This window comes from Cebidichthys violaceus, unplaced genomic scaffold, assembly GCF_023349555.1.
Source record: "Cebidichthys violaceus isolate CVI_PGR_0920_01 unplaced genomic scaffold, fCebVio1.0.p SCAF_3, whole genome shotgun sequence".
NCBI classification, from domain to species: Eukaryota; Metazoa; Chordata; class Actinopteri; order Perciformes; family Stichaeidae; genus Cebidichthys; species Cebidichthys violaceus.
Window position 1 is genome coordinate 3,580,477 of NW_027176483.1, and position 17,703 is coordinate 3,598,179.

At 39.8% G+C, this 17,703-nt stretch overlaps 4 protein-coding genes across 6 annotated transcripts; 1 reads left to right on the forward strand and 3 right to left on the reverse strand.

Annotated features, from left to right (window-relative positions):
- Window positions 1-439: 439 nt before the first annotated feature.
- Window positions 440-2,020, reverse strand: efcab10 (EF-hand calcium binding domain 10). The gene is given in 5 exon segments (XM_068723643.1): window positions 440-595; window positions 704-794; window positions 1,152-1,316; window positions 1,869-1,998; window positions 2,000-2,020. Coding segments are annotated over 5 exon segments (453 nt in total). The 3' UTR covers window positions 440-549.
- Window positions 2,021-2,214: 194 nt separating this feature from the next.
- Window positions 2,215-3,966, reverse strand: uqcc6 (ubiquinol-cytochrome c reductase complex assembly factor 6). Its single transcript, XM_068723373.1, has 3 exons — window positions 3,866-3,966; window positions 3,288-3,395; window positions 2,215-2,870 (listed from the first exon to the last, which is right to left on the reverse strand). The coding sequence occupies exons 2-3, from the start codon at window positions 3,393-3,395 to the stop codon at window positions 2,751-2,753; spliced, it is 228 nt and encodes a 75-aa protein (XP_068579474.1). The 5' UTR covers window positions 3,866-3,966; the 3' UTR covers window positions 2,215-2,750.
- Window positions 3,967-4,536: 570 nt separating this feature from the next.
- tdg.2 (thymine DNA glycosylase, tandem duplicate 2) lies at window positions 4,537-9,478 on the forward strand. Of its 3 annotated transcripts, none has more exons than XM_068723862.1 (10): window positions 4,537-4,641; window positions 5,935-6,257; window positions 6,648-6,847; window positions 6,936-7,005; window positions 7,738-7,873; window positions 8,007-8,089; window positions 8,202-8,296; window positions 8,388-8,559; window positions 8,690-8,851; window positions 9,052-9,478. In XM_068723862.1, exons 1-9 carry the CDS (start codon window positions 4,631-4,633, stop codon window positions 8,794-8,796), a joined length of 1,197 nt encoding a protein of 398 aa, XP_068579963.1. In that variant the 5' UTR covers window positions 4,537-4,630; the 3' UTR covers window positions 8,797-8,851; window positions 9,052-9,478. The 3 variants fall into 3 exon arrangements, with proteins under 3 accessions (XP_068579963.1, XP_068579964.1, XP_068579962.1); XM_068723863.1 differs by having other exon boundaries at window positions 4,545-4,632; XM_068723861.1 differs by having other exon boundaries at window positions 4,551-4,951.
- Window positions 9,479-11,298: 1,820 nt separating this feature from the next.
- Window positions 11,299-17,050, reverse strand: snx22 (sorting nexin 22). The gene is made up of 7 exons (XM_068723386.1): window positions 16,789-17,050; window positions 14,208-14,291; window positions 13,745-13,849; window positions 12,952-13,046; window positions 12,574-12,606; window positions 12,066-12,133; window positions 11,299-11,951 (listed from the first exon to the last, which is right to left on the reverse strand). Exons 1-7 carry the CDS (start codon window positions 16,873-16,875, stop codon window positions 11,833-11,835), a joined length of 591 nt encoding a protein of 196 aa, XP_068579487.1. The 5' UTR covers window positions 16,876-17,050; the 3' UTR covers window positions 11,299-11,832.
- Between the last annotated feature and the right edge of the window lie 653 nt (window positions 17,051-17,703).

Sequence of the window (17,703 nt, forward strand, 5' to 3'; positions counted from 1 at the left end):
TAAGTTAGTTATTTTCGTTATCATTATTATAAACTGTATTCATTATCTGGTTTTAGGAAAGGTTATGCTGAAGAGCAAACCAAAGCGTCATCCTGTATCCATTGTTAAACTGACCAGTGGTGTGAATTCAGACCACTGGGAAAGAATTTTGTTTTATTTTGAATATCAGAGTAGAGAGGGAAAATAATCATTCAGGCCTGGGATGCAGAGCTGCGATGTAAACGTAGGATGCATGATAGGTCTAGGATACCTGGTGTACTCTGTTATCGCTGAATAAACAGTTGAATCTCATCACATATTGCACCTTGACATGGCGTTATTTCTTCAGGCATAGCAGGGTCTGGTTTTTAGAGGAAATTCCCCAAAAAATATAAAGCTGTCGTAAAATGGCTGGTAAATGAAAATGACCAAAATCAGAAAACACATCAGCAGTTTAATAGAAAATGTGTTTAATCTACAAGACACAGCTCAAGCCCAATGGCAACATCCAAACGCATATCAACATCATAATAAATAAGGCATCAGCTGAAGGGAACATCAAACAGAAGTTCACAGTTGTTCATATGTTGCTGAGCATCTCTTCAGGCCTTCAATCCTGCAACAACACAATGAGACAAAAACGATCTTCATAACATGGTGAACTTTGAAACGCTGGTGAATATCGTCTTTCTAACGCTGTTCAGATTTTACAAGCTGCTCTTACGCTTCTGTTTTGAAGGTCTCATGGGATATTCTGTCTTCGTTTACACCTTCGGGGCATTCATTAATATCTTTGATGCCCAGCGTGGTCAGAGCTGTGAGGAAAGGAGACTCTGTTAGTAGTTGTTTTAGTCCAAAGTGTCATTATTTAAAAAAAAAAAAAGAGTCCTTTGATGATAGTATATTTTTGCTGTATGAAGCAATAATTGGGTGAATTAAAACGACCTTTATGTGACAAATGAATAAATAGGCAATCACTATTGTTTCTAAAACAGAAAGACTGAATTAATACCTGACAAATGCATGGAAATATTGTTTATCCTTTTCATGAGTGAGCTTAGAATTTTGCTGCCGATATAAAATAACAATCACATATTTAATCATATTGAAAGTGTCGATCTCTCTCCGCCAAACAAAGCCTATAATATATACTGTCCATGTCCCGTGCTCACCCTGCTTGTATTGGGCCAAAGTGATGTATTTTTGATTAGTGGGGTCCAGTATCCCAAAGACTGCATCCAGGTTGGCTTTGTTGAACAGATTGGGCCCTTTTGTACCGCCGTGCTGAGAAACCTTCAGCTGCTGCAGCTGCTCAACAAGGAACTCTCTGGGATTCTCTGAATGAAAGCATGAATCACAATCAACCACTGATATGAATGTTTCTGGTACTTAAAGTTAAATCACTGAACACTTTCAGGAAAAGTTTAAAGCAAACTAAATATATGGAGTCAGAGCAACAATTTAAAATTAATAAAATAACATACGAACAATAGTTAAAACACGACAATGCAAAATACAAAACTTGGGTTCAAGTTTATTTGTGTTGTGCTGACAGTTGTAAGCAAAAGACAATGTTTTATGTGTAATTGTGTCGTTTTTAAACCCACATTCAGGTTACTACAGGCAATAACAACCCATAATAACGTTATCTCATTATGTATATTTATTTCAGTGTATTAGCTAACCCCGTTTCCATTAGTTCCATCTAGCAACATAAGTCCTAACCCTGCACGGACACAGTTAAATAAGGTATCGCCTAAAGAGTGACTGACAAGCTAACCGGAAACGTGTCACGGTCTTTTCATTAGCCTGCACGTACGTTATAAATGGAGCTAGCTAGCTTTTGCGACAACAGAAGACACGAGAGGACGTTGGGTCGCTGCTCTAACCGGGTCTGTAGAAGAAGAGCATGCTGGTCAGGTTCTCCATGAGCTCTGCTATTTTGTGTTTCTTCAGATAATCAGCGGCGTCTTGTTCTCTCTGAGTCGCCATCTTTTCCCCTTCACTTGGGTTTACACTTGTTGCTATGATACGCCAACATCCAACCGCGCGCGCGCGCACACACACACGTTCGTGCTTGTTTATACTTGTGAGGTCCCTCAATGCCATGATACACCCAGGCAGTCTAAAATAAAGTAAAATTACACACAACGTGACAGTTTTCAAATAATTATGTATTTTTCGTTACTGACGTTCCTCTGTGATGTTTTGAGGTTGCTTCTTTTGTCTGACCAGCAGTCCAAAACTCCAAAATATGAAATGTACAGCAATACAATACAGAGAAAAGCAGTGTATCTTCACATCTGAGAAGCTGCAGATAATTTATCAAAACTGATTGTCAGCAGCACAAAGTAATGACAAAAGTTTGTTGTGATATCTTTATTTCAAGCGTGTCCTAGAGGGAAAAAACAACCAAAAGATACACGTTTGAATAGACTAGAATAGTCTCATGGCTTTTGTTGTTCATGTGTTCAAGAAGCCTTCCCTTACTTCATCACTTGAAAATGCAAACACATTCAAAATTAAATTTGGTTGAACAAACCAAATTATCTTGATTCCGACGGGATCCTTATCCCGAGTGTGTAGCATCTCATTCCACCCATGTTTGCTCCACTGAAAGAAAACACCAAACACAGAAAAATATCCATTTGCAGATATCCAAGAAATGACTTTACTCCCGTAGCACGTCACAGCCTCTAGCTGTTGGCAAAACATCGGGCATAGTGCTTGATTCAGTGTGTCCATCAGACGGAGGACGTATAAGTCCAGGATCAGTCCACCTTTTGTTCCGCTTTAAGCTGCTGTAACGCAGCCGTAGCCTCTTCTCTGACTTTGTAGCCCAGCAATTCCGTCTTCAGGTCCCCAGGCTTTGGCGGGACCTCTGGTATACTCTGAAAGATTAAAAAAAAACAAAAAACAGGGAGAACTGTTAAACACATACAGCAAGATTGAGCCTGTTTGGATGGGTGGTGTTGTATTATTATTATTATTTCTTTTTTAAATAAAAGTGATTTAAAACATCAACCGTAAGCCTGGCTTTATTATCAATTAAAGAAAATCCTGACTGCTGTATATACAGTATGTATGACCATCTTTGAGTAAATGCAACACTTTCACATCTACCATGTGGTGGTTGTCAAACTGCATTATAGGAAAAACTAACATATAACATAGTGTGTGTTTTTATATAGCATGTAGCAGCACATATTATCCTGTGTGTAGTAACAGTAGCACTACACAGCGATAGCCATGTACACAAGTGGTAAAAGACAGAAAAACACATAATAAAACATAATTTTGTCCCTCACCAGATCCGGTAGGTAGTACTGGTGGACGACCTGTGCTCCTGCAAACATGGCCAGCATACTGGCACCCAGCATTCTCAGGTAACGAGGCCAAGACACACCGGCTGGCATCTTCACAGGAAGTCAAAAACAAAAATAAGACAGAGGAAGAGACTTGTAAACAAACCTATAAGCTATGTGCCACAAAGAAGTATGCAATCTTTTTTTTTTTTACTCCCCTTTTATTTGGGTGCAAAGTCAAAATATGGTGTCAAATATTGTTCTTGCTAAATGAAAAGTCTCTACTAAAATTTTAAAACAATGCCTCATAATATCAGACAGCATCATGTTAGGGTTGTCTAGCTATGTAAAGTTCACTATTTTAGTATCATATACATGCACACATAACATACATATATACTGTATATGAGCATTAATAGTGATAGTTAATCACCTGCACAGTACATCCAGTGACAAGGAGGCTAACGTTACTGTGTTTGTTAGCCGTGGTGTAATGTTAGGGCTAAACGTTTTTAAAACAAATACATGGCAACACAGCAATAGACACAAACTGACACATAGTGGCGCTAGTAAGACCTTACCTTGTTTATTTCACCGTCTTTTAAATAAAAGACCGCAATGTGAATCTCATTTTCACCACAGTAAAACCCAAATGTCTGTCATTGGGACTCAGGTCACGCTGTTTAGCTAACACGGAGATAGAATCATAGAGGAGAGAGCTCCCACTCCGCGTCTATTTACGGATACCACAAAGATTACGATCCCGTGTCCCGTGTTATAATATCATTTTAACTTACATTGTTGTGCCATTTAAAGACAGGTACATTGGAGAAATTGACCCCCCAAAACATGTGGATAATCTGGAGGGTTCAGATATGGACTTTTCCCCATATATGTGTTTTTTTTGACTGGTCCTGTTTTTAATGCGGAGTGATGCACTTTAAGTAAACACACTACTATCTTTGGCTGCTACGTTCGTCTGCAGTGTAAATTCGGGCTGGTGCTTTCATACGTACGAGATCTGCCGCCATCTAGCGGTAGTTTGTACGAACTCACACAGTCTGTCTACCACACACTGTAATTTCAAGATTTTAAAAATCGATAAATAATATGTACTGTTTTACTTTGTAGTCATCGATCATCGGTTCTAATAATATAGTGTGCAACGTGACTAAACATTCTAAATTATCCTTTTTAGGCAGACCCATGCAGTACACCTCCTGACCAAGAGGTGGCGGTAAGCGTCCACTCAACCTGCGCTAAATGAATTATTGAGCGTTTAAATGGTCTTTGTTTTGGGAGGATTCCCAGCCCCCAGTCTTCCTATTTGAAAACTAAAGAACAAAATGTATGACAGGTACGGTAGTTTGCTCAAATACCTTCATGTCTCGTTAACCTAGAGGTCACTTGCGGTTTCAAGACAGCCGTAGGACCGCGTAACGTTGTTGGCTAACTGTTAGCTAAACCTTCCATCTTCCTGTAGCAGCGTCCATAAGTCTTCTTTGTGTACCGTATGTGCTACAAACTCCACACAGCTCACATCTCCGGTGTGTATTGATGCCTTTGGCAGCAGAATGAATGTTAATATATTCAAATAAGTCAACAGTTAAGATGGAAGAAAACCAGTATACATCACTGACGGTACCTACGGATTATTTTCAGCAGTGGTGAGTTGGTGTCGGAGGTGGCAGGTCATGGAAAACTTCTCATGTTTATCTCCCTGACGTCTTCATTTTCATGCATGAGATGGAGAAAAGAAATAAATAGCATTTGACACACGACATCATACATACCTGTATTCTTTGTATTTAGGCTTGTAGCAAGTGGCAGTGTAATTATTAAGGATGATAATAACCATTTTAAAATAAATTGTCCTTTTTTAAATGGGAAGTGGACCAACAGCTTGTATAACAAGTACCCTAAGTTTGAATTCAAGTACGTAACAATACATGTGATTAACTGGCAAATGTAGTTGCTGGTTACAATGCAATGCGTTTGTACTCTGTAGCTGGTTTGGTAAATTGACAAGGGTAATTGTTAAATATTGGACTTGTTACTACATTATTAAGCAGTTATTACAACATGACTTGCTACAGGCTTCATAAATACAGTGGCTCTTACGCAGCCTTTTCTGCCAACGGCGGAATGAACGGGACCATATAAGAACAACCTGTGTTTGACTTCACAGTAATCACAGTCACAGTTGTTTGTATGTCTCCATTCCATTGTGTGGTCAGCCTTAGCCTGAGCGCACAACAGAGTCGCTGTTTAAAAAGATTTGTGGATGCAATGAGTGTCGCAGGTTAGAGGCTGAAAAAAAACCAACCAATTAGATTAGAGCGAAGATGAGTACTATTAGAGCTGGAGTCGCATACTCGACACTGAATGAAATGCAGAGAATACAAACAGGTGTATATCAGCGCATGTGTGTTTGTAAGTATCGTGTCTTGTAAGTTTTGCCTCAAAAACCACTTCTCCACGCACCCCATTGAGCACCAGACATACTTTGTCCTTTCTTGCTTTTGTCCGGGTCCCGTTTCGTTTTTTTTCTTCTTCTTCTTCTTTGGCTCACCTTCCTTTTCCTTCTCTCTTTAACTTTTTACCTTCCTCCTCTTCCTCCTCTTGTCTCGTGCGCCCTCTTGTTTTCTAGGTACCAGTCCAGCCAGCAGCACCCCGAGGCGCAGCATGTGATGTCCTATCACAACATGGGCCACTACGCCGAAGGGCCCAGAGATGACCTCGTCATGGCCGAGCTGTCTGTCCACCGGGAGCCAACTGTCTACCAGGAACCTTTCTACCAGAACTACAACCCCCCGGCCCAGAATCACTACCAGGAGCTGACCTACCAGCCGCACCTCAGGGAGCAGCAGCAGCAGCAGCAGCAGCATCCTGCGCACCTGCACCACCAACATACAATACAGCAGCTGGAGCCGAGTGTTCAGCACCACCCTCAGCCTGCTGCTGCCCCTCAAGGTACGGAAGAGGTTTACGGATCAAAGTAAATCACCCCCACACCCACACCAGGTTTTTAAAAGTACGTATAGTGGCCGTTTACGATGCTCCAAATTCTTAGTCTGCAAGGTGTCTTGAGTTCTGACTCGTGGTCAAATTAATACAAAAAATAAAAATACTGCATTACGGCACTATTACCTGTCGTGAATAACATATCTGGGAGCACTTTAAGACAAGTAAATGGCATCATACAACATACATGCATGTATTTATACTAAAAAACGAACACCATGATGCAAACCTGAATAATATCAGGAGTTACGTAATACGCCATGCCGACATGAATGATTTTACCCAATACGAACACAGGATTCATACCATTTTTGTTTTTGTTCCTCCTCTCTGTCCTAGTTGTGACTCCGGTGAAGAAGAAGAGAGGCCGGCCTCCGAAGCAGCCGGCGGAGGACGGCAAGACGCAGGAGGAGGAGAACGAGATCGAGGCCGCCAAAAAAGCCAAGAGGGCTCTCAACCGCTTCAACGGCATGTCGGTGGAAGAGGTCATGGCCAAAACCCTGCCTGACGTGATCACCTACAATCTGGACATTCTGATAGTGAGCTATTTACCGGACAGCTATTTGTGTATTCTGTTTAATAAAAAAAAAAACCATACCTGGTACAACTCCATGCTTCTCCCCTCAGATTGGAATTAACCCGGGACTATTGTCAGCCTTCAAAGGACGGCATTATCCCAACCCAGGAAACCATTTCTGTGAGTTTGAAATCCAATTTCAACATCCTTCACGCTTAACCGCTCCTACCGTGTTGAACCCACCGCGGGTCCGTCATCACAAACACTTGGCATGCAGCTCACATTTGTTCATACGTATAATTTAAAATGCTCGTGGAGATTCGAAAAGGTCCAGATGCTTAAATGCATCATGCTGAATTACAAAGAGGTTTTATAAACTGATTGGGTTTTTTCAGGGTGCAGCCATGAAAATGTACTTTCAGGTTTGAATATTTCGCTGCATGTAAGCTTCAGTTTGGCTTTATAACTTTTACGTGCTCATTGAAACACTTAAGGGGTCAATAGAAAATGTAGAAATACAAATTTACAAATTCATCATCAACGCAGGTTTTTTTGACGGACAGGTTTTCAAAACAAGAGGTTTGCTGAAATCAGGGTTCCCAATGATTTTCATAAACGTTTACGTATTTGTTATATCACGCCATTACTAAAGTATTTCATTGAACACAACCGTTTCTTTAAAGAATCTTTCACTTTTATAATATTACTATCCATTTATTTTCCTTCATGTTTCGCACACTCAATCTCAGCAGGTCAGGTATCGACACAACACAAAATAAACCGTTTACTGTCCGTCAGCTCACTGAATTATGCTTAAAAAAAACCAGTCTGGGTCCAGTGTTTCATAACGTATTTCATGTGTCTCGTTAGCCGCTTGGCTAACTAAATGCCCGACTCTTCTCTCCTATCCAGGGAAATGTCTGTTTCTCTCTGGTCTAACTGACGAGCAGCTCAACTTCATGCACGACCAGAGCCTGCCGGAGAAATACAGCATCGGCTTCACCAACATGGTAGAGAGGACCACGCCCGGCAGCAAGGACCTCTCCAGGTCAATACGAAAACAATTACGTTGATCTTTTGAGTTAGGGAGGGACTTCTGGGTAAAAATCGCCCGATGTCATCCGGTGTGTCCCTTGAAACAAACAGATAATATCTTTCTGGTTTTATGTTTTTTGTCCCAGTAAGGAGATTCGAGAAGGAGGTCGACAGTTACTTGACAAGCTGCAAAAATACAAACCGTTAATAGCAGCTTTTAATGGAAAAGGTAAACTTATAAAAATACCGAATCTACTGAACTTTTAAGTGTGTAGATGGCTTTGTTCGTGAAGCCATCGGGTGAGTTTAACAGTGTCTTGACGTTTGTTGATTTTTGCCAGGTATTTACGAAATCTTCTGCAAAGAAACTTTTGGTGTGAAGGCGAAGAACCTCGACTTCGGTCTGCAGCCGTACAAAATCCCGGAAACTGAAACGGTACGTCGAAGCGGCGCCCGGATTACTCTTGAAATGTGCTCAACAAAACAAAAAGGACATGCATATTCACCGCATGTTTCCCTTCACCCAGGTGTGCTACCTGATGCCGTCATCAAGCCCTCGCTGTGCCCAGTTTCCCCGCGCGCAGGACAAGGTACATTTCTACATCAAGCTGAAGGAACTGCGGGACCAGATGAAAGGCCGGGCACCCAAGATCGAGGTGGAGGAGACGCAGTACTCGTTCGATCTGCATCTAGCGAAAGGTAAACGCCGACAGCTGGATCGAAATGCACTCCCCGGCTCGCTTGGATTCAGGGATTTTTGTACCGGCATGTTTACGTCTTAGATGAAGATCTGACCTCCTTTTTATGTTGCGTTTTTTTGTTTCCGCAGAGGATGCGAAGAGGATGGCAATCAAAGAGGAGCAGGTGGATCCAGAGTATGAGAGCTGTAGTGGGCTGCCTGGTGACGCGAGGCGAAGCAGCAACTCCACCAACTAAAGGAGGCCGAGGAGAGGAGAGGAGAGCAAACAGGCCTGTCTGCCGTAGCACACAGGTAGTGTAGTCGCCATGTTAACGTCATTATATTTATTTGGAACTAGATGGAATTAGAGGGACCTCAACCCATCCTGGAAGTAAAAAAAAAAAAAATGGATCTGTTGGTCCGATGACATTTTGTAGGCACGCACTACATTCTCTGAAAACCCTGAACGCAGCACAACCCATCTTCTCGGTTTGCATTGTGGTGTCTTGCAGAAAATGGACATTGTAGGCCAAGTCAGCGGACAACATGACGCGGGACCACTGCAGCTGGAGAGGTTCGCTGAACAGATACCAGATACCAGCTGTACTAGTAGCATGATGCATCAATGAGGGCGAGAAACCCTCTGATGACACCACAAAGAAAAGAGAAGTCATACCGTTTCCTGAGGCCTCGCAGTGTGACGCACAAAGAGAGAAAGTGTCCACCACGGTTACATTTTCTAACTCTCAAACAGACTGCATGTTTTTGGTGTTATTTTTTATCACTATTTATTGCATTTTGTATGGTACATGTGTCCAGTGACTTATTTTTGTATTTTGAAAGAACGACATTTTATGATTTATCAGCTGTATAAATAGGTAATTGTACTCGGAGTTTCTAATCTGTAATTACAGAGTTATTAAATCTCTTCTAAAGCTGGTACGTTTATTGTCTCATTGTTAAAAACATTCATTTGAGGTTTTTTAATACACGCAGCCTAAGGAAACGCAGAAGCCATCAGAGAGCATGATGAACGCTTCTTCTTCACTGGAAAGTTTACATCTCCATGACGAGAGCAGGAAGATTTATATATTTTGATCATTCGCTCGCTATTTCACTTGTTTCCTTCCCAGCAATTAAATACACTGACACACTAAATACAATGTATGAAATACTATAATAATAATAACAACAATAACGGGGCGTGGAGGAAGAGGAGGACTTTAAAAAAGGAGGAAACCCCACTGGTTGGTACGCAGAGAGCACAGAGAGCACCAGAGCAGAAAAAGACCAATACTGTAAGTACATTTTGCTGATACTTTTACTCAAGTAAAGGATCTGAATATTTCTTCCACCTCCGACTGCAGTATTCTGTGGTTCTACTGACATTTAATTGTCTTCAGCGAAAACGAATGACACCAGCTTGTCTCACAGGGCGCGGCGGGGCGTCCATCTTTATTGTCACCTTGTTTCACACTACTGCGCACATTGCTGACATCATCACAGCACGACAGTTACCTGAACCGGAAGTACCCAGGATACTACACTGCCTAAACCAGGGGTATTCAATTCAAATTCCAAAAGGTCCAGATTGAGGAAAATCTCCTCGTGCAAAGGTCTGGAACATTACAATAATATCTAACTTGCGCTCTTTAGTGCCATATATGTACAGTATATATACCAGACAGGAAGTTAAAGTCACTCACTGTGACAGATGACCCCAAGATGGCCAGGCTTCATCACTTCACTGTCTGCCCCTGTGATTGTTTGCCCCGCCCCTAATTGAAACCTGCGGTGTGTAATCACCTGCACCTCCCCTGTGCATTTAAACCCCGCGTGTCCCTTTGTCTCAGTGTTGGTTCGTCTTTGGTGTTACAAGAGACATCAGTAGAAAAACAAGATCAAAACAAGTATAATAAAGTAAAGATATAATAAATAAGTAATTAGACAAAGAAAGGTTTAAAAAGTACAAACATGAAGGGCAACTCGTAGCCCTAAACTACATTTGGTTGTATCATGTTACTATGTTTACATTGGAGAGAAAAGAGAAAGATTTAGATATAATAAATACATCTTTAATATATTGCAGTTAAGCTCAAGACTCGTTTTTAAAGTGAAGCAACTTGAAACATTAGAAAGCCAACTTAAAAACAGCAATTACAAAAAATAATGGAGCTAACGTTAGCTTGAATAGCTAGCTAGCTACGCCTGATCAAATCTGCTAGCCACAAGAGTCAACAAACTACAGATTTATATAGATATAATTTAGCATGTAATGAATGAAAGAAATGAACAATTATCACGGGACACAGGATATTTCAAAAGTATATTTTTCATTTTGCTGTGTCTTTAATATATCATCGTTAAGCTCAATAAAACACATTTTAACGTCACATTTGGCAACAATCTGTTATTTCCAGTATTAGCTGGTGCATTGTGTTCCTCTCAAGGTTCTCGTTAAATCGATATTTCTACGTCTATTTTTTTGTTTTTATGCCAAAAATGTGTTTTGATAGTAATTGTTTTGTATAGGACTGCTTTCTGTAGTTGTGCCAGCTTGAACTGTTACAGCTCCGTTAATGGTTGGAATGCTGACTAAAGGCAATCTGTATTAATGTATGTAGGTTAATAAGGTACTGGGGGAACTTGGCCGTGACTGGAAATAGGAATATATTAAAAATATGTAAGTAATGTGTTTTTGACGGGGAAAAAAAACATCACTTGTCCTACAGTTCGGTTTTAAATAGAAAAACAGGACGCATGTTTGATTATTTATTGTAATTTCAATAAACATGATGCAAAAGTACATACAACTCCAAAATCATTTGTTTACACTAAAAAAATGCTTTAAAATACCACGTCCGAAAAAAAAGGCGGACTGTGTTTGACCTAACACTTTCCATAAACTGAAATTATTACAAATATGAATGTAAGAAACTTCTAAACACAAGTCTGAATCAACTGTGACAAAAAATGTATCCCAATATAAAAACATAACTCTTTCTGCTGCCTGGATTTCAAGTTGTTTTCGACACCCTCACACTGCCCCTTCATTCTAAACTAAGCTACAGTAGTACAATTAATAAAAGACATGTCTTCCTGTGGACACATCATTGAGACACCTTTAAAAACTGTCTGCTACTCCAGCGGACTAAAAACACTCACACATACTGAGTGACTGAGGTTTTTTTTGGCATCATGGCTTTTCTTTAATCTTCCTCGCTGGCATTGTGTATTTGTCTGTATTGCATATTCTAATTTTAAAACGTTACATCCTACATGTGACTGTGATCTCAGGCCTCTATAGAGGTGGGGGGGTCGGGCTCGGTGAGAACGGGAGCCGTGAAGCTGACCCGGACGTCCCGGGTATAAAAACCCTGAAGAACCCCGTCCACAACAACATCTGGGAGATCTGCAGGACGAGACGAGAGCTCAGCGTTATTACTCAGAACCAGGAAGTCACGCTTTTTTAATTCATAACTACACAAGAGCAGAGTCAGCAGCTGTTGCCGCGTGTCGTTCCTACCTGATGTACAGTCGGAGATGTAAGGATCCCGAAAGAATCCCAACACTCGCTGATTTGGTAACGAATAACTGAGGAAACAAAATAAATAAATATTAGTCTTACGCAACATTAATACTTCAAACTTTAAGATGTGTAGATCTGTTATGTTCATATTCTGGTTAAGTTGAAGGTGCTGGAACAGACGTTTGTACGATATAAACAGGACCAAACGTGTTCTATAGAACTGAATCCATGTCGTCTTTCCACCGATTTTATCACATTTTCTTTTCACACCTCTTGAGTTTAGAATCAGGGTTTCTATGAAACCTGCAGGACTAAACATAAATAAGTCATTCTCAAAAGGAAAGATACAAAACGTGTTATATTGGGGTCATGACAACGCTTCCGTCATCCCTGAAATAATGGTGTCGCAGAGACGAGACGAAGAGTAATGTGCACAGGATAGCTCCACCACCATCTAGTGGACAGTACACGTACTGCACCACACAAACACCAGTAGAGAGCTCACCTGTAGTCCTGACTGTCCAATTCATCAAGTGATCTGAAATAATAAATAAAAAAAACTATTACAGATTTCCTGAAATCAAAATGTCAAAATAAAGAGTCATGAATACGACTTTAAAGAAACATGACAGACGCTACTCTGATACATAAAGTAACTTCACTTTGTTTATAAATATGTTTTTTTTAGAAAGAGGACGATCCCACTCAGAACACTACTGTCCTTCCTGTAGTGGGACCAGTGGCTGCTCCACAACACTGGGAGAAATGGGTCTAAAGTTTTACTATGTTGCCCCCTATCCAATAGAATAGAGGGTCTAAATTTAGCAGCGTGTCCAGCATCTGTGGGTCGGAGCAGTCTGGACTGGAGGACTGAAGGACTTACTCCATGCTGCTGACCTTGGTCCCCGTGTGGAAGTGCTTCACGTGGAGGAAGTCGAGCAGCACCTGCGGCACGTCTTCGTCTTGGTAGATGACGTCCTGCAGCGACAGAGAACAATCCAGACTTAAAAAATGTGTTTTTGGCTCAAATCGTTTTAAGGACGTGAAATGTCGTGTCATGCGTGAAGCCAAATCTTCTTAAAGCAGTTTAAACAAGCGCCTTTCACTTTTACTTGATTTTATCACTTTTACTTTTTTTCTTTGTTTTATATTTTGTCTTCTCTGTCTCCACTTATCTCCTTTTACTTTTCCTATTCCTGTAAAATACTTTTTAACAGAAAATATTAATAGTTTTAAACAGAAACCCATCTATTCAGTCTGGCTTTTATGTAGTGTTTTATTTTTTTATTATTGCTTATTATGAAGTTTGATTTTTGATTATACAGTGTTTTAGTATTTATACACATTTTATTTCATCTAATTTACTTTATTAACATTTTCCTGTTTTACAATAATAGTGTTGCATCATATTTTTGTTATTTAGTCTCCTCATCTTTCCATTTTCGTCTGGTCAATGATTTGTAAAGCACTTTAATTGCTTTTGATTTGCTTGAAAGATGCTATATAAATAAAACTTGACTGATTGATTTGAACTTATGTTTTTCAAAGTGCTACATAAATGAAGTTTTGTCGCTCGCTTAGCGAAGGTCAAAAACCCCTGATGGAGATTCCCGTCGTGCACAATGGCCCTTCATCACAGAGAGCTGCTGCCGACCCACTGGACTGGACGGTGTTACCTGGATGTAGTCCTCCAGCTCCTGCCTCCTCTGCTCCAGCGGTTTGGTCCTCAGATGGGGGTTCCTTTTGCTCGGGAAGTCTGGAGTCTGGATGATCTTCCTGAGCTGCAGGAACCACGAGACGGAACAAATCAACATGACGACACGCGACACGAAACAGCTGAAATTGAACGGTAGTTGCTGACCAATAGAAGCACTTCTCTGATCGGGCAGGATTCACTTCTTACTGTTTGTTTCACACTATTCCAATGATTGTACGTTGATAATGTACCAAGACACTCAGCAAAGTGTTCAAATATGACCATCAAAGTGAAGCTTCCTTGTTATTTTAAATCCATGTTAACAGTGTTATTTTGAGTTATAAAAAACGTAAACATCTCATAAAATAATATGCAGCGCTCCATACAGGAAACAGTCAATAATTCAATGACGGCGGATTCATTGTGATATTAAAGCGACTCACTTTTCTGTGGAGAGCCTGGAATTCGCTGCTTCTTCGGAGCACAAAGTGTTTCCTCCCGTTAAACAAGACTTCAACTCTGAAACGCTGCAAACGAAAGACAGAAGGAGACACACGAGAGGATTCAATCACAATCTGTCATTTAGTGAATTCAATGCTTGTCAGGTTGGACATTTAAAGTGCGTCATATATATATATATATATATATATATATATATATATATATATATATTACTTTTTAATCGTCCACTTCATTCTTTTTAAAACAGACACGGTTCTCCAATCTTCTTTGGATTAAATAACCAAGAGATATTATTACATATAATTACATGTGCTGTAATATTAATTTACCAACTTTATCATCCACAACATTTAAAATGTCCTCCCATCAAGTGAAGACAAATCAAATATATCCGGTATATCTGAATAGAAACAACATTGTTCTTTCAATGCTTGATATTTTATTATTCTATAATGTGTGATGCCACCTGTCTCAGACATTTTAATCTCAATGAGACTCTCCTGGTTAAATAAAAAATAAAATAAATGCAACATGTGATGCAACTTCAACTAATATCTGTGTGCAGATTTCTCTTTAAATACAACCTACACATTTGTAGTAAAAACTGAAATAAAGTCTATTTAATTTCAGGATTTAAAATTGAGGACTTAAATCAACTTGATGCCTTGAGATTCATACAATCATATTTTGCGGTTTGAAACAATTTTAGCATATTATTCCTTCGAAGTTTGCATCATAATACAACAACATCATCATTTCTCCACCAGCAGGAGGTACAGAGCTGCTCTCCAGAAATGTGCGTAAATAGATGAGCATGGAAGGGTCCTTTAATTCATCTCATTACACTGTTTGTATGACACACTACTGTTTATCATGTCTGTTTATATGATTGTTTGTGATTTCCCGCGTGGCTCTTTGTTTCAAACATCAATAAAATGACTGCGATATGACTTGTAACATCTTGCTTTACTACTAACACGGTGTCCTTTGCTTTATGAATGAATTAGAGGTAAAAAAAAGTTTGTTTTTTTAAATAAATAAATAAATAAAGAGCGTTGTGCCGCACTGGAGAACAAACAGCAGGACGTCCTCGTCATGCGGCTCCTGCTTAACTTTATCAGTAATGTCAACAGAAAGTAACAGGAGTCAAACGTCTTGTGTTCTCAGACTGAGATGATAAAACCAAACAGAGGTCACACTCTGCAGAAATTCCCCAGGTTAGTGTCGGTTTCTTTTCTTTTTTTTATTAGTTTAAAATGTAGGTGTGAAGGTAATTTATTACAGTTCATAACTAGGTGACTGTTCTCTAGAAGTCTGTGTAGTTTAACGTCAGGCTGCTGTGTTTTGAATCCGTGTGTGTGTGTGTGTGTGTGTGTGTGTCTGTCTGAGTAAAAGAATACTTCTTCCATCCTACTGTAGGGCGAGACTTTGAGTACATGGCTGGTTTCCTTCTCCAGCTCAAAGGCATGTGGAGTGAGAGCTCATGCATGTAAAACGCAAACACATTTACATTAAAGTACGTCATACTTTTCAGTGGTAGAAAGTATTGTTTTTAACAGTTTTGTAGTACTTGTACTCCACTATATTTCAGAGGAAACTTTTTGACAGCTAAAGTTTTTAAGTTTAAGATTTTACACACAAAACAAATGATGTATTTCTGTATGAGTACTTTTACTTTTCATATGTAGTATTAATGCTTTGGTACTTTTACTGAAGTAGATTTTTGGAATGTTGGACTTTTACTCGTAGTGGAGTAGTTAAATACTGTGGTATTGCTACTTTTATATAGTATATGACATCTTGTACAAGTAAAAGTAGCTATACCACAGTGTAGAAATACTCTGTTAGATGTAAAAGTTTTGCATTATTGTTTTTCTTTTAATACAAATAAGAGTATAAAAGTATTGCCATCAAACTATACTTAAAGTAACAAATACAAATGTACTTATGCAAAATGTAATATTGTTATTATATAATACTGGATTGTAATGACTTGTCAATGTTGCAGCTGCTAAAGGTGGAGCTAATTCTAATCTATGATAGCACAATATTATTTGTTGATTATGTGTTGTTTCGTTAATCCGAATCTGCAAAGTAATTTAAATTAGCAAATAAAAGTAGAGTAAAAAGTACAACATTTCCCTCTGAACTGTGAAGTATAAAGTAGCAAATAAATGGAAATACTCAAGGACGGTACAAGTACCTCAAAGTTGTACTTAAGTAAGACGACAGTACGCGACTGTGCAGCCTACTCACTCACTATCACCATTGTTATTTATTAAACGCCAGACTCCATTGAGATTTCGATGGTTTTAATGTCTTTGAGTATTTCTTGCACCGCTGGAGAGAAAATGCTGAGTTGAGCTCACGTTCACTCGTCTGCCTGCAGGTTACCTGGCTCACCTGGCTCACCTGGCTAACACCAAACTAGACACGCGGCAGGTTAGCATATCACAAAAGTGAATATGGAGGAAGAACAAGTTAAAGTGTTGTTACGCTGCCGAGAACCAAAAAAAAAGCGAACAAAAGTAAAAGTGACAACAGATCGAAGGGCTTCCTCACCTTTATGGTCTTCCCCGACTCGTCCACTTCCCTCTCCATCGATGGTATCGATACTTCAATCATCGGGAAATCTTCCTCCCACACCATCGGACTCGATCCACGGTCTCGATCACCTTTCTGCAGCTGAACAGTAACTTCACGCGCTGCTTTTTTTTTCTTCTTCTTCTCCGCGTTCAGGAACTGAAAAAAAAAAACAAACAACCTCAGATCCGTGCCCGTCCTTGTTGTCGGTAGTCGGTTTCTTCCTGAGCTCCACCTACACACTAATTGCACGAACACAACCACAAGGCGCGTTCAGGGACGTTAAAGGTGCAGTCCGACATTTAGGGATAAACACCCAGTCTGCTGGCGCTGAGGGAAATGCAAAGTCAGCAGTTTAGTTCACATGACCGACTCAACAACAACACGGAGCTGGAGTTTTTGCTGTCTGGAGCTTTCTCGTGCGTGGTTTAGTGGGTTCAAGTGATGCACTTCACTGTCATGTTGAGGCACATTACTGACGTGTTTCATGTTCTGCCACGTTATACCTCTACTCCGCCACAATTCAGAGGCAACTCTTGCATTTTTTTACGCCACAACTTGAGTCACTTTGCAGATTCATATTAACAATACAACGTATTGCAAACAAATGAATTATGATGTGTTACAAGAGGTTAAGATAAAATAGGACTTAATTGGATTTTCAGGACATACAATGAAATTCAAATTAGCCCCGCCTTCACCAGCTGCAACATTAAAGTGTATGATGAATACGTTTACCTTTGGCACGAGAGGTATATTTTGATGCTCATACTTAGTTGTACTCTTACTCAAGTAACATTTTTAATGCATAATAATAAGTCCCAACAAAGCGCCTTCTCGACCCCTGACAACTTTAACCGGACACAATAAGGAAATTCACAAAAATCCCCCCAA